This window comes from Miniopterus natalensis, chromosome 2 (assembly GCF_054644295.1).
Source record: "Miniopterus natalensis isolate mMinNat1 chromosome 2, mMinNat1.hap1, whole genome shotgun sequence".
Taxonomy (NCBI): domain Eukaryota; kingdom Metazoa; phylum Chordata; class Mammalia; order Chiroptera; family Miniopteridae; genus Miniopterus; species Miniopterus natalensis.
This window is the reverse complement of record NC_142082.1, coordinates 11,206,469-11,223,222: the sequence shown is the minus strand read 5'-3', so window position 1 is coordinate 11,223,222 and position 16,754 is coordinate 11,206,469. Positions and strand designations below refer to the sequence as shown.

Sequence of the window (16,754 nt, the reverse complement as noted above, 5' to 3'; positions counted from 1 at the left end):
GTACTGCTGCCCCATGTGTGATGTTGGTTGTTTGTAAACAGCAAAGAGTTCTGAAAGCAGAAGGTGGAGTTTGGCTAAGTTATTTGTAGAGGCTTAAAATCTGTGATTCTCGTGCCTATTTACAAAGTGGTTATTAATTACCTTTGCTGAAAAACTTTCCACTAAGAAAAAGCATGGAAATAAATTATGTTAATAAATTGTATTTTGTAATGTATTTTTGTTATTTCATATTTTGGGAGGTAATACATTTTATTTCACTTTCAACTATTGCCATACAAAATGAAATGAAGAATTAAGATAGCTGTTTACATCACACAGACAAGAACAACAGCCTCACCAGAAAACTTAATAGAGATAGGATTAGGCTTCCATTTGTAAAATAGGATTTTAGAGAGGAAATAATGCCATTTATAATAATGGCTACAGTCTATTGAGAAGTTACTATGTAACAGGCAGTGTGCTAATTACTTACTTGTGGTATTTACTCTGCACAGCATTCAAATAAGACCTGTTAGTTATACCTCCATAAAGCCAGAGGGGGGGAAATGTCCTCTAAGGTAAGGCATTATCACTATCTTCGTGATGCCGAAAACAAGCCTTGAATAATTAGAGTAACTTGCTCAAGGGTTATATATGCAGATCCCATGCTCCCACCACAATGCTCAGTTACTGAAAAGACCTTAGAGGTCATCTAGTCCATCTTAATTTAATATATAAGCAAATTGGAGCCTAGCAAGAGTTAAGTGACCTGTCCACCACCATAAAATTAGTGTGTAACAGAAGATGGACGCAAACCAAAGGCCCTGAGTTCTATTCCAGTGTTCTTTATACCCCAGTGGGCTTCATCTCTTTTTATGTGTGTGCTACAAACTCCATGTCTTTGTGTCTTAGAGATAAAATTCTTTGTCTCAGGAAAAAAAATTGGTATCAGAAAATATATCTATAGTACTTTTAATGTTATTTGTGGATGAAGCTAGCTGTTTTCTTTGTTTTTAGAATGTCCCTAGTATTGGATGGTAGGTAGGTACCCAGAAACTCTTGTTTGATATTTGATTCTTGATTGATTTCCTTTTCAGCTTCAAGAGATATTCAGGAAAAAAAATGAAAAGAGAGAAACTAAAGGAGATGAAGAAAAGCGTGCACTGCTGGTAAGAATAATTTATAGTAGTTAGAGGTGGGCTTTCTACATAAGAATTACTTATGTTGAAAACAATAACTAAAGTCTGTAACTTTGTTGCTGTACCTTTCTTGAAACCTTTCTGAAGTTCTTATGTAGAAAAATTGCTTCAGTATTGATATGCATCGATATCAATATTTATATCAAATATTGATATTACACATCTGTATCCATAATTACATTCATGAAATCATTTTTATTCATATTGTTGTTATCCATGAGATTTGATTAATCCAGATTAATACAGATCATTATGCATATAAAATTTAAAGGTGAATTGCAAAGATTTAATTATACATGTGAGTGAATTTAGTGGTACTATAACAATATGAATGTTGAAGCAAAAACAGGGAAATAATGTTATTTTGCATTCTTAGAAGTATGTATTATAGATTCTTCTTCTGGGGTGTTGATTTCTTCTTACAGTGAAGGTAGAGTTAAGCAACATTTCACTCCATTTTCCTACTTTTGCTTGCCCCAAATTTTTCAACCTGACAACATCCCAGGTTCACATAAAAAAAAAAAATAACAGGTACAGGTACTGAGACCTTACTACCAGGCACTATACTAGATGCTTCACATGCAATTTCTCATTTAATCTACCCAGCAGTTCTCTTATTATCTGTAATTATAGATACAGAAACAGATAGTTGGAAAGGTTAAATATCTTGTTCAAAATTGCATAGCTATTAAATGGCAAAGCCAAAATTTGAACCCATGACTGGCCAACTCCAAAATCTACACTTTTACTCACTATAGCATATTTCTTCATCTAGTACTTAGATAGCAGAAACATGGTGAATTTTGTTGGCATGTAAATAATTTTTTCATTTGCAAATTAGTGACTTGCGTTGGTCTACCAGGAATTCAAATAATTAACTTCAGAGAGTTACAAGATTTTTATTCTCATTGTTATAAGTATATGTGTCAGATTTTGGTTTTGTTTTTTAAATCCTCACTGGAAGATATGTTTACTGATCTGAGAGAGAGGAAGGAGACAGAGAGTGAGAGAAACACCGATTGGTTCCCTCTCGCATGTACCTGACCGGCGATCAAACATGCAACCTAGGTATGTGCCCTGACTAGGAATCAAACCTGCAACCTTTGTGGTGTCCAGGGACAGTGCTCCAACCACCAAGCCACCCGGCTGGGGCTATGTATTAGTTTTTTTTAAAAACATATATTATTTGTAGAGGATGGGTGCCATATTCAATCCCAGTAGATTTATAAAGTGTGTATTTATATTTATATTAATAAAAGCAAATTATTGGGATTATGCAATACATATTATTTCATGGGATGTTTGACTGCTATGTCAGTATCTATCGACCCACCCCCAATATACTAACTGACAAAACTTATGGAAGGCCCTCTTTAAAAAATCAAAGCATTGATTACAATGTCAGCCAGGTATTAAAGGGGTAGTAAGAGTTCTCTAATTCAGGTCTCATGGTTTTCAAATTGTGATCAATAAATCCTATATGAATTAGCCCCATAAACGCAATTTTTTAGAGTCTTAGCAAATAACACTAGAGAATTAAATACCTTCATAAATTTTATTTCCTGTAGATAATATAATATATTGAAAGAGTAAACAATTATTTTAATTTTGATATATTAGTAGCTATAATTGACTGGATAGACAAGTTAAAATATCATTTAGGAGATTGAATTATGCTAATTAATCATGATACACCTTATTGATAAAGTAAATCATATTTTAGTGGATAGCAATTTAAATGTATTATTTATTTGTTTATTTATACTACTTCCAGAAAGGACTTATGGATCTTCCAGTCAAAGTACAATAGGTACTATTGTAATCATTAACATTTACTAAAATATATAAGCCTAGTAACAGGGGGATAGAGGAAAGAGAAATAATAGCAGACAACTCAAATTGGGAAAACCTAGGGTCAGCACAAAACTTGGCTCTGAACTTCATTGTATCCCAGGTAAGGTAAATTTAATAGTGACTTAATGTAATTAGTCTGTAATAGTGACATAGTAAAACATCATTAACTTGGATTAGTTAGGGAAAGTGTATCTGAATTATGAAATCTAAATTATATCAGCATACCCAAAATTGTATTATTTTATATGCCTATTGATCGGTGAAGCATTCCCTAACAGCTATATGGGGAAGGAGACTTATTTTAAAGAACAAGTAAAAATTAGTTAGAAGTAGTATATAACTTATTTCTATGTAAAGGAATGCATGCTAAAATCATTGATCTCTATGGAGACCTCACATGTATTTATCTTTCATAGTTTAATTAGTGCTCGTGAAATCTCATTTACCTAATTTAGCTATGAGACTATTTCTTAAAACAGCCTTAGCCCTCTATGACAATACAGCTCTCTACAAATGTTTGTTACAGTGTTTAATGACAGTTAGTGGTAACTTATTAATATTTGTCACATTTTAAATAATGCAAATATGAACTAATGAGATTTTTTAGTTTTGAAGCAATTAAATTTTAGTTTATAGTGAAAATATATGGATTATATCAGAGAGACAGCATAGCACAGGCTCAGGAGCCAGATTTTCAGGGTTTGAATATTAGCGCTGCCCTTCATTACCTGGGTAACCTTGAAAAAGGTTTTTAACATCTCTGTGGCTCAGTTTTTTCATTTTTACAAAGGGGATCAGAGGAGTAATGATCACATGTGATTGTTGTGGGGTATTTGTAAATGAGCTAAAACATGTATCCACTTAGCAGTATGTGAGATAAACACTCAAAAAGGAATTAGTAGAACCACGTAGCTACTTGAACTGAATATTTACATACCCAAATCAAAATTAAAACCAAATTTAAAAATATTTACATGCCAAATAAAATTAACTATGCTTCAGAGGGAGAACAGAAATGAACACAACATTTCTTGGGACACTCATGTGCTAAGTTCTGTGCTATAACTATTATAAATTTTACTTCCATTTGGTCCTCATTATGTTTCTCTCAGGTTAGTACCATACCTGTTTTACAGATGAGAAAACAATCAGATTTATTAACTTGCCTAAGGTCATGGCACTAATAAGGGCAGGACAAGATTCCATCACAGGTCTCATACCATTTCCACTGCCATGATGCTACATTTAGATTTCCCCCCTGTGGCATATAGAATTGCTGAAGTATATCTAAATAAAATTGCATGCTTTGGAGGAATGTTACAACTTTCTCTATCAGAAAGTTACAATGAAAATGGTTGGAATGGGCACAGATTCATTTAATGTTTAATTATATGAGATTTTTTAAACTTTGCTACTCATCTTTAACATTTATCCCACTTGTGTGTGTGCTCTATATAGAATGTAGCATAATGATTTGCCCTTCTAATTGATTATTTTGTTGTCTTTTTCTTTTTTTCTTTTGCAATACTTGGGTTCATTCTGAAATTTGACACCTCATTTGGCCCTCTGTGCTCTATGTCAGCGTCTTCAACTGTATGGATACCATTCACCTACTAATAGTGTATGTACAATACTTTCAATGTTCTTTATGTGAATAGCCCTCACCTGATATACTTGATAATGTTATTTCATTCTATAAAGCTGTATCTGCTACTGAAAATGTTTAGCAATTTATTGAATATAATAAGATGCAACCAAGTCAAAATGTTTTATTTCCTTCCTAGATTTATGAGAATAAAATTTACAGAGTAATTGTATATCTTTAACTTTAGATTAAAATAAAGAAAAGTGAGTGAACAACAACTCTGGTAAACAATTGAAATTTTATAATTTTCAGCAGTATTTAAAGAATAAAATACAAATTATGGAACAGATTTTCAAACTGTGCTCCTGCAAACACAGGTATTTTAAGAACTAGATCTACATATCTGATATACATTATTTTCTCAATTCTAATACAGAGGTATGTTAATGGATAGACTTTTCTTAGTTTTCAGTATTTCTTCCAAATTTTTTTCTAAAACCTTTGATGCCTGCCTGTTGCCAATGATATATACAAAAGTCTGGTATAAGATGACATTAGATATGTTTAATATATGAATGTATCATGATGTTTCTCAAAGAGGGTTATGAGTTTCAGACTCCTCCTCACAAAGTTGGGAGTTCTGTAAATGATATTCCACATGTACTCTTTTTTTTTTAATATAATTTTATTGATTTCAGAGAGAGGAAGGGAAGAGGGAAAGAGAGAGATAGAAACATCAATGATGAGTCATTGATTGGCTGCCTCCTGCACGCCCCCTGCTGGAGATGGAGCCTACAACCCGAGCATGTGCCCTGACTGGAAATCGAACCACTATCTCCTAGGTCATAGGTCGATGCTCAACCGCTGAGCCACATCGGCCGGGCTGTACTCTTCTTATGCTAAGCTTTCTTCTTTGCTTTCTCCTGGAACGTTGAGCTTGTTGGTTAGCCCAACTACTAAACAACTAAAAATAGGCCATGCCCCTTTTGAATGTAAACATGAATGATTCATTTAATTTCCAAGGTTAGAAGGATCCCTCAAATTATGTAAATTACACCAGAGCCTTGAATTTAGGGTAAATGACTGGATATTATCAAAGTGTTCAGTTATAGTATGCAACTCTGTAAGCAGCTATATGCTGCCTGCTATGTTGGATAATCAAAATTCCAAGATACAAAACCTAACTCTGTTCTAGATGTGAACATATACTGGAGGCTGATTCCATATAACATTAACCTAAGGTATCTTGCCAAAGTCACAAGGAATGGACCTAGAATTGGCTGGAGAACAAGCCAAGTCCATGGGACCCATATGATAGACTAGGTCTTTTGATTCCTTATAAGATACTTATATATATTATAAGATACAAAATTCACTACTGTTTGTCATTAAATAAGGTCTACCATTTTCTTAAAATTTTAAAAAGATTTCTCTGTTTATTATTTCAAAGTGTCTAAGAATATGAAAGATAAAAATCTTATAGATTATGCTGCCATATGCCTGTGAAACTTAATAAATGTTAATACTTATGACTTCATTATTTATTTTTCTAATCTAATATGTCATTGCATGAGCCATTTTCCAACTGTGGCAATTTATAGTTTCCTTTAAATTCATAAATAATTTTCAAAAAATGCAAGCAAACACGGAAAATTCATTTAAAATTAGAACAATTTCAGGTAGCCTAAAAATTTATATGAAATACCATTGGTGTATGTATTGCACAAATATATTAGTATAATACTGTGAATTAACTGGTAATTACCTGCTAGTTTCCAGAGCTGTAGATCAACTGGAGTGAGAAAGTGTCTAATTTGAGTGCAATTCTTGGAGCTGAATATAACCTAAGAGTCTACCTTTAGGGAGAAGTTCCTCCGTCAAGGCAGAGGCCCTCTTGACTTTTACTGCGTAGGCAGAGATTCCGTGTCCTCTGCAGCAGCCTGTTCCAAGGTGTAATCACCCCTACAGTAGATTGCCACCTGTGCTCTGCAGATTACTTTTCACTGCAGGTCTTGCTTCAGTGTTCATGAGGATCTTCACCTTAGAACCTCTTCTGTTCCAAACAACCCCAATTCTTCTCACCTTTCTCATATAGCCAACTCTTCAGGATCTTACTGCTGTAATAAAAAGATATACAAGGAATTCAAAAGAATAAATAATGCAGAAGTCAAGTATATATGATACAAGCATGCCTTGTGTGACTTTTTAAAGTATTTAAAGATTGTCTTAATTACTCTTTCATTGTAGTCAAAATCAAAATATGTACTAATTTTTATACAGTTTTTTGACGTGTTGAGACTTGTTTTATGGACTAAAACAATGTCAATATTCATAAGTTATCTGTGTTTGAAAAAAATGTGTATATTCCAGTTTGGGGTACAGGGTTATATTTTTAAGATAGGTAATATATCAAAATACATATATATTAGAGCAAACATATTAATTCTTTTAAATCTCTGTCATTACTAATGTTTTTGTCTGCTTGATCTGTCAGTTAGTATGTAAAATTATACATTACATTGATAAACTTGTCAATTTCTACTTATAATTCTGTTATTTTTTATTTTATATATTTTAAAACATTGTTATTACCTATTTAAGAATATAAATTACTTATATCTTTTTAGGGAGTTGACTCTTCTATTATATACTATCCCTAGGTCCCTAGAAATGTTTTTGTCTTAAATTCGATTTTGTTGTTAAAATAAATATATCACTTTTATTTTTATTAATATTTTGTTATTTTTCTATTTTGTGTTTTTTTATTTTCTATTTTTTCTCCTAGTGATGATGAAGCTTTTCCTGATTTTTAAAATATATTTTTAGTTCAGAAATTTACTGCAAATAAATAAAATAAATAATAACAAAAGTTTAATGACCATATAGATAAAAAATAAACATTGCCATGCTCCAAAAAGCTCCTTCATATTACCTCTTCAATCGTAATCCTTTCCTCTTCTCCGAAAGATAACTACAATCATGACTTTTATGTAAATCACATATTTATTTTGAAGTTTTACCACCTATTTGTATATGCATCATAAATATAATTTCGTTTTACCCATTTTGGATCTCATATAAATGGGATCGTATAGAGTTTTTCATGTCTGTCGTCTTTTACTCAACATCACGATTGTCAGTTTCATTCTCATATCTAGTATTAGTTCATTCACTTTTATTGCTGTAAGTAGCAGTTCCCAAACATTTTGGTCTCAGGACCCCTTTACATTGTTGAAAATTACTGAGAACCCCAAAGAGCTTTGGATTATGTTGGTTATATCTATCTATATTTATATTAGAAGTTAAAGCTGAGAAATTTAAAAGTATTTATTATCCATTGTAAAATAAAAAACTCACATGATAACAAACATTTTTATGAAAAAATAACTCCAAAAACTTAGTGAGGACAGTGGTATTTTACATTCTTTGCAAATCTCTGTAATGTCTGGCTTCATGGAAGACAGCTGGTTTCTCCTAGATGCTTCTGCAGTCAGTCTGCTGCAGTATGTTATTTTGGCAACAGATACTATCGATTGCTTCCCTTGGAGTGACAGGCTCACTTGGTTCACTTTAAAAAAAAAAAAAGTCTGCCAGATACCAAAGTCTGAACAACCATAGTTTGTCTATCAGTTGTTCTTTCAAGTAAAAATGATTGTTCATGAAAAAAGTGGCCACTTCTCTTTTGAATACAAACTACCTCTCAAATGTTTTTCCTGAAGACAACCATATTAATTGCTTTAGTAGGCAGAGGTGCTGTGCATGCCTCCAGTCTTTCCACACCAAACATTGCAGATACGTGTGCTCAGAGGTCACTTCACAGAACTGTAAGTTTATTCTTCAGCAAGCACATTTGTAAGTAAAACTCTTTTTTAATGTGAGTGTATGGAACTGAAGAATGTAATGGCTCCGGTCTTTGGTGCCACCGCTGTCCTTATACTAAGATGTCAGCGGTTTTACCCACTGTTGCTTTTGCAACATCAGTGTGACTGTCAACACAGTACCAGAGACAAAACAATGTCTTCAAGAGACTTTGCAGAAGACACCTGTTTTATATCTTGTCCAGCTTTTTTAGTTTTTCTCTAGCCTGTCATTAATAAAAGTCTGGTATATCTTTTTTAACTTTTCTCTTTCCTTATATTTTAGGTGTCTCTTTACTAAAAGTATATTTTGTGTATTTTATTGGTTCCTTTTTATCTGGATTGATATCTGTGGTTTCTAATTGTATTTACTAATAGTAAAGACAGTTTACTGTTTGATTCTGTGGGCTGCTATTTTGGTGGTTATTTTTTCATGGTGTGCCTAATCTCTGAGTACAGTATAACCGTTCGCAGACCCTAACTGTACATAGGGTATTTTCCTGTTTGGACGTGGACAACTCTAGGAAGCCATTATTCTGCTCACACAGTGATGTGTTCCCATCTCTAAATCAGTCTTCCTTTTTTCTAACTTTTCCTTCCTTTCATCTTGACTGTCTCTCTTCCTTTTTTCCTTCCTTCTTTCCTCCTATCTTAGTCCATTTGGGCTGCTGTAACAAACTACCATAAACTAGGTGGCTTATAAAGAATGAACCTTTTTCACTGTTATGGAAGCTGGGAAGGCCAAGATCCTGGGGCCAAGAGATTCGGTGTGGGGGCTGATGAGGACCTACTTCCTGGCCCATAGGCGGCACCTTCTTGCTATGTCCTCTGCTGGTGGAAGGGGCAGGGAGCTCTCTCTGACCTCTTTCATAAGAGCACTAATCCCATTCATGAAGGCGCTGGCCTCAGGACATAATCACTTTGCAGAGGCCCCCCACCTCTTCCTAATACCATCATCTCGGCAGTTAGGATTTCAGCAAATGAAATTTTCAGACCATAGCTTGACCTTTCCTTCCTCCTTCCCCACCTCCCTCCTATCCTTCCTTCCTTTGCCTTTTCCTTGCATCATAAATGTCATGGAATGCCTGGCATAGGATCATGCTTTGGCTCAGCCAAAAAGGTATAAGGAATTCTTGACCAAAACTGCAAAGTTTAAGGAAGTTCTACTAATAACAAACCCTAAACTGAGGCTAAAAATGTATCTGACTTAAGAGATACAGTATATTCAGGACATCATCTTGCCTGTACCATTCATTTTTAAGTCCTTCAGAACTATCTTTCTCTTTTACATCTCTTAATGAAGGCCTACACCTACCTTACACTCTGGTAAGGAAGCCTAAAGCTCATAGAGTCATCAAAGACACCAAGAAGACTGAAGGAAGTCTTTGCCAATTTTTCTAATATTTACATATCAAAAGATTATAATATCTGTTGTATAATCATCATAGTACTCAGTTATATTTGGACATGTTCCCCTATCAATCTTTCCTTCACCTACATGCCCATGTTCTGATTTTGTATTTGCTTTGCACTTTTTGCTATTAAAATCTATTTTGATTTTTGTGGCTACCTTATGTTTATTTTAAATATCCTATTATATTTTTCTGGTATTAAAGATTTCTACTAGTTTTGCATGTTCTCAAAAATTTACTCTTAATTACATCATCTAAGTCATTATGTAATTAAATACTGGCTCCTGAACAGACACACATAAAGGACTCAGTGCCAGGAAAATCAATATATTAGCTATATTTCCTATTAATTATATTCCATATATTTATTTAACAATAGGCATGACAGTAGTTGCTGTGAGAATATTGTCCCTTCCCTCAGAAACTTTATAAATTAAAAGACACTTTAAGATAATTGCAGCCAGTCAGTTATATTCTAGCATGATTTAACCTTTGGAGCTAAATAAAAGATGGGAAAGCTTTCTGCAGCAGGGGACTATTAAGCTGTTATGCCCTAAATAAGACTTTTTTTTGTGTTAAAAAGTTATATATTATCCTGACAGATAAATATACATTCTTATTTTAAAATATAGAAATGCGAAAAAGAGAAAATAAAAAATATTCTAATGCCACCATTCAGAGATAATCAGTATACTGGAGCATATTTACTTCTTTTTATATGTGCAGAAAATATATTTTTTCTGTAGAGATCCATGCCATTAAACTTTATAAAACTAACTTTATCCCTTAGTAGGCTGTAAATGTTTTTCTAATGTCATCGGTGTTTGCTCGTGCGTGTGTATGTGCGATAGGACAAGTGTTGGGAAGTAGGGAAGAGGTGTGGCTTTACAAAGCAAATCATTTCTGTCACCCTCCTAAGAATAGTATAGTCAGGCTTATTTTCTACCTAGACAGCTTTAATAACCCTTTTCTTTAACACATACTAACCTATGTTACAATTTAAAAATATATCCATGGTCAAAGTATTTAGATAATGTTTGCAGAGTATTTAATCAGCCACCATTTACTGTGGTTCTGCTGTATCTACATAAAAGAAAATGAACTGTGTTAGTTCTGTATTCAGCTCATTTTACACAGCCATTAGTTAAAGCTCTTATAGTTACTAACGGGGGCAATGAGCAGATCTGTCATAGTGGTAAAGCTGCACCTATGGTAATAAATAGTCTGCATTATAGAAGAGATTCTTGCTAAATACTGTTTTATTAATGTATTTAAAGATTTTATTAAAACATGGGCAATAGGCAGTGCTTTTTTATTAATAATGCATTGAAACTTAGATCTTTGAAATAATTCTCAGTGGGTTATAATTTTTTTTTTAATATATCTTTATTGATTTCAGAGAGAGGAAGGGAGGGGGAGAGAGAGAGAGAGAAACATCATTGATGAGAGAGTCATTGATCGGCTGCCTCCTGCACGCCCCTGCTGCGGATCGAGCCTGCAACCCGGGCCTGTGCCCTGACCCGGAATCAAACCACGATCTCCTGGATCCTAGGTTGATGCTCAACCACTGAGCCGCGCCCGGCTGGGCTGGGTTATAATTTTATTAGTGGCGTTGGACTTTTAAAAATTAACACACACGAATAGAAGTTCTCTCATCATCAGCCTCTCACTTCTAAGTGTACCATGCAGCGTCATCTTCTCACGATAACCAGAAAAACACCAAGCCCGAAAACCTGCGAGGCCTTCCCTCTTAAATCAGGACAGAAATGTGCATTTAACTGTCTTTGAGCCTATAAACTCGTGAGCTTGTAGTTCTGCGTTTTCATGTGGAGATTAGACTATACTTCTTAGTTGATATGGCCTTCTTCAGACCCGCCAATGCCGAGGTAGGAGCCTGCCTTCTGTCCTAGCAGAGCAGAAAGTACCTTGTCTATTCACAACAGACACACCTATCAGATCCCTGCATAGCTTTGAGTAGTTTGACTTAAACTGGCTTATTTCTTTTTGACAAGTTTTGAATGAGTTTAAATTTTGTTTCTCTAAAGTGTGGATATGGTCATTTTGATTCTTTGATGCATTAACACAATGTATGCTAGCCAACAATAATTCATTTTTAAATTAATCGTGATTTTAATTAGTTGCTACAAAATTCCCCAGCTCTTCTACAAGTGAATTTACTTCACATCAGGTGTGAATGAAATTTTTTTTTCACACTTTCTTAGAAGTTATGCATGTTTCAGTAGAGAAGGGCGTGGGGGAGGGGGTGAAGACTATGATTCTTTTTGACAAAGCCACATTGTACTTAGAAAGAGTGGTTATATACCATTACACCTTTGAAAATGCCCTGGGTTTACCAGCAATGTAATAGAATACTGTTGTATGCAGCAGAAAACAAAAAAGGGAAGCTAATGTGTTTTCCTTTCTTGGATAGGAGAGATTTAAAGTGTATAAATTATCATTCTTTATGACTGTTCTTTAGATTTCAGTTGTGCTTCTTAAAACTCCTACAGGTACTTAAAACAGATGCCGAGGAACTTGTCTCCAGAAGCTATTGGGATACACTGAGACGGAACACAAGCCAAGCACTCTTCTCAGACCTCGCAGAGGTATAATTAAACCCCAACCAGGTCGTCGTACTGCTTCCCATTTTGTTAATCTCATCCTCATTTCATTTTAGTTGTAATAATGGAACCAAAAATATATTTTACATTTTTCCTTCTTCCAGTAAAACTATAGTTTCTGTATACAAGTGGTGTGTTTGAATATGTCAGCTGTGCGGCAGAGGCTGCAAGGTCACCTGTAATAGCCTCTGTTAAATTAACTTGCTTGTTGTAGAAAACACAACTTTCCAACTTAATTAAGACGAAACTGTTATTTTTAACTTAAGGATCACTTTCAGAAAATTTGAAAATACTATTTTAGAGTTTCACAGATTCTAACCTTATAACTTGAAATGTTACATGAAACGATGAAACTTTTAACTTCGGTAAAAGATCTCTAATGCTTTAGAGTTAACAGTAGATTTAAAAAATTAAATTTTCTAATAGTAATAGAGAGTAGCTTAGTGTGGAGCAGGTGTGGTAGGAGCAGTCAGTCAAGGAAAGGAAGGACATTCACCTTGACATTGTTTAGGATTGCCAGTGCACGGAAAATAAAAAGTAGACTGACCGTTATTCATGCTATTTTGGAATTTTATAGAGACACACCTTATTGCTGCACTCAGATTGCCCCCACCACCCACTCTGATTATGCTGCTGTTAATAGGGATTTGTCATTTTAAACAATGGGCTATGTCTTGTAGATTAAACACTGTTTTATGGGGGTTTTATAAGAATCTTTTTTTTATCGATTTGAGAAAGAGAGAATCATCAATTTGTTGTTTCACTTATCTATGCATTCATTGGTTGATTCTTGTTTGTGACCTGACCAGGGATCTAACCTGCAACGCTGGCATATCGGGACAATACTCTAACCCACTGAGCTACTCAGCCAGGGCTTATTTTATGTTTTCTATTAAGAATTTTTAAGAACTTTTTTAGAGATGATTATCAGTCTTACCACAAAGGACTTTTCAGTAAATAGTAAGAGATATATTTTTCATTAGCTTTTTCTTTGTAAAGTTGGTTTCTCATTTCTTTTTCTAAAGTTTGACTTTTAAAAGTTATACCTAAAAATATCTAGAGAAGTAAACTGAATCAGGTGTAATTTCTGTTATTTATATATACAGTGTTACTCAGTTGCAACCTCTGGACTAAGGGAAACACTTAGAAATGCTCAGTTTTTGTCAATTGTACTCAGTTTTAAAGTCCCAAAACAAATAAAGCATTTTCCCTATCTCTAATCTGTGTTTGATATATCAATATGATATAATTATGATGAGCAATTAATCTTTTAAAATTACCTTTAAATTTGAGCTGTTTTTAGGCATGAAGTGGTAATAAATGCTCCATGTACAGATAATTTAGAGGTGCTTAATTCTGTGATCGTCTGTGCAGGCACACATTGGAAGTGCTTAGTTCTGTGATCATGTGTGCAGGCACAAAGTAACGACACTATGGTGAGCCTTTATTTGTCACTGCCTAAAAGTAAGAGCAACTTGGGACACTGCCCTTCATGTCCCTACAAGCCACTGTGGCCTCTCTTCCAGTTAAGTCCTGTCACTGTTGTCTCTGTCCGTACTAGACTGTCCACCTCACAACCTCAAAACTATTTTTAATATCTCATTCTGCTAGAAATTCTCACAGTTAGAAACAATCTGTTAATTAGATGTTGAATTTAATTATATCCTGGGAGGTTTAATATCAGAAGACCAGTCAGCTCTTATATACACTCAAAGATTATAAATGATGATAGGATCTTTTGACGATATTTATCACTCTCAGAGGTGTGCTGGAGCTCGCTTTTTGGGGCTTCCCACAGTTAATTCTGTACATCTCTTCCCAGCTCATCATTCTGTTAAGTTCCACTGGCACTTTGAGAGTGCCCCTGATAGGAGTATTAATACCATAGAAATGGCAAAACTCTACAAATCAGGCTTTTTCCCCATGAGAGCCAGCGCACGAGCACACTATTGGCTGCAGCCAATGACACTCTGATTATAAAATGCTAAATTAATTAATGAATTGATTCAAACATCATGAAAGTAAATCTGATGGAGAAGAGAAAGTAGAAAAGAAAAAGAAGAAAACAAAACCTACTGTATTCCAAAGGAAAATGATCATTTGGGAATTATCTCTGTTACCACCCTCCACATTAGAGATGATAACTGAGAATTAACTATGGTTAAGTTACAAGGCATTCTGATTCCTTCTTATAGGTTACTGCTGACACCAGTGTGACATTGAATTGTTTACAGTGTCAGTATTTCAGGATTCAAATTGGTTCAGAAAGAAGGCTTAGAAATCTATTTGTATTTCTTTGTTTCTTATATATTTAAAATGTAAATATTGAGGTAAGCATTTTTCTTCAAATATTGTAGGTAAATTTGAGACTAGCCTTTCATATTCTTCTGCCAGAGCTGTTTCTAACAATAGATGTTTTTCAGTTATAGTAAAACCACATTATAATGAAAATTTAATATGCCACAGCAGACACCACTTTCTAAACAAAATGTTGATAATAAATTTATAGTATAGTATAAGCTTCTCTAAAACAACTGTTGAATACAGTCTGAGTACCAGAAGTATAAAAACTATTTTGAGTTTTATAGATGAAATTAAAAGCTTTTTTGTTTGCTTTAAACTTTACTTGTCATTAATAAATTTCAATAGTTTATTCAGAACCTTTGCCAACAGGCCCTTGGATAGAGCTTGATAAGATTATCACATTGTAATCAATAAAAATATGTTGAAAGAATATCCTTAAAACCCTTTAATACTTTGACATATTTTTATTTTACACAGATTTACTAATTAGTTTATTTCCTTTTCGATGAAATCATTTAAAGTAAATTTTAATCAAAACAAAGTTAGATAATGGCTGTCATGTAAATGACCTGTGGGGTTCTTTTGGGTCAGTTTCTTGCTGTTATGAAAACACCTGAATTCATTTTATTTTAACAATGAGCACAAGAATCAAAGGGATGGAGGCTCTATTTTTGTCCCAGCCGTCCTGTGATGTAAGTTATATAACACTGTCAGGACACCAAGGACTCAGGTGTAGTTTTCTGTTTCAGTGCAGGGGGGAGTTTTCACCATGCCCATTTTCTAATTTTTTTCTCTAATGTCAAACTTTTACTTATGCCTCTGTGGGTCTGGATTATCTGGATAAGTGCAACCTAAGTCTAATAAGATTTTCACGATGAAAGACTGTAAATGAAGATCTGCTCTGCTCCATAGGCATGAGAAAAACTGGCTGAATGAGGTCATTATTTAGAACCTGTGTAAAACAAAGCCATCTTATTCCAGTGTATTAGGTCTTGAGGTAAAGCACATCACAGCACTGGAGAAAGCATTCCATAATTCTGTGCTCTGACTTCATTTTTGGTGTTCCTATAACTTCTCATTTTAAAGCATTTTTTTTTTCAGATCTATATAATATACATATGTAGTTTCAGTAACGAAGTAAAAGTGTACCACGTAAAAATCTTTTTTAATTTTGCATTAAGCTTCAACATTATCTTTTCTATCTTATCTAGGTCCTGAATTTCTAAGATAGGTATGAGTTAATGGCCAACTGAAGAAGGAAGGGAAGGGAATGGAAGGGGAGGGAGGGAGGGAAAAGAAAGGAAAAATCTACAAAGCTACATAAAAGTAAAGCATGAAGATTTTCCATAGGCCATTGAACTTTATAAGGACTGTAGCTAAGCTATTTTAAGAATACATTGTTGGAACTTGGTTTATCAAGTTGAATGAAAGGAAAACCCTCTGGAATTTTTCAAAAAATGATGTAAGACTTTTCTTTGAAAAAAAATTATAGATGATGTAAATTCCAAAGTAATGCTACTGTAGTTTCTCTTTCAAATTATAGTATCTTCTACCTAAAATACCATAAATAAGGAATACAATAGAAAGGTATCATGGTTAAAGGAAGTTATTTAGTAAAGCTTGAGACCATTCCTTTGTCAGCCCCATATGTTGAATACATCTGAAGAATTTACCTCTTTTGAACATCCTAAAAAAAAAAATGATTTTTCAGGTTAAGAAAATTCATACTATAAATTACTTGAGTAAAACTACAATTTTTAGATGATTACTAAAAGAGTTAAACTATTTTAGATAATTTAAAATATAGATACCCTATATGCATAATTTAAGGTAGAAAACTTCCTAAAATATATAATCATATCTTTAAAAATTTCTGAGGATGAAGATAGGTTTTATTCATATTTCTATTTTCTAATGTTGAACTTCATTTTAACTGTAATGGC

General features: G+C 33.8%; 1 protein-coding gene across 1 annotated transcript in view; it reads left to right on the top strand.

Moving 5' to 3' along the window:
• The window catches only part of MICU3 (mitochondrial calcium uptake 3), a 58,964-nt gene that overhangs the window by 29,736 nt on the left and 12,474 nt on the right, over positions 1 to 16,754 (top strand). The window contains exons 7-9 of the mRNA XM_087814129.1: positions 1,077 to 1,148; positions 4,615 to 4,653; positions 12,397 to 12,492. Coding sequence (XP_087670255.1) covers positions 1,077 to 1,148; positions 4,615 to 4,653; positions 12,397 to 12,492 — 207 coding nt within the window. The remainder of the gene's footprint in view (positions 1 to 1,076; positions 1,149 to 4,614; positions 4,654 to 12,396; positions 12,493 to 16,754) is intronic.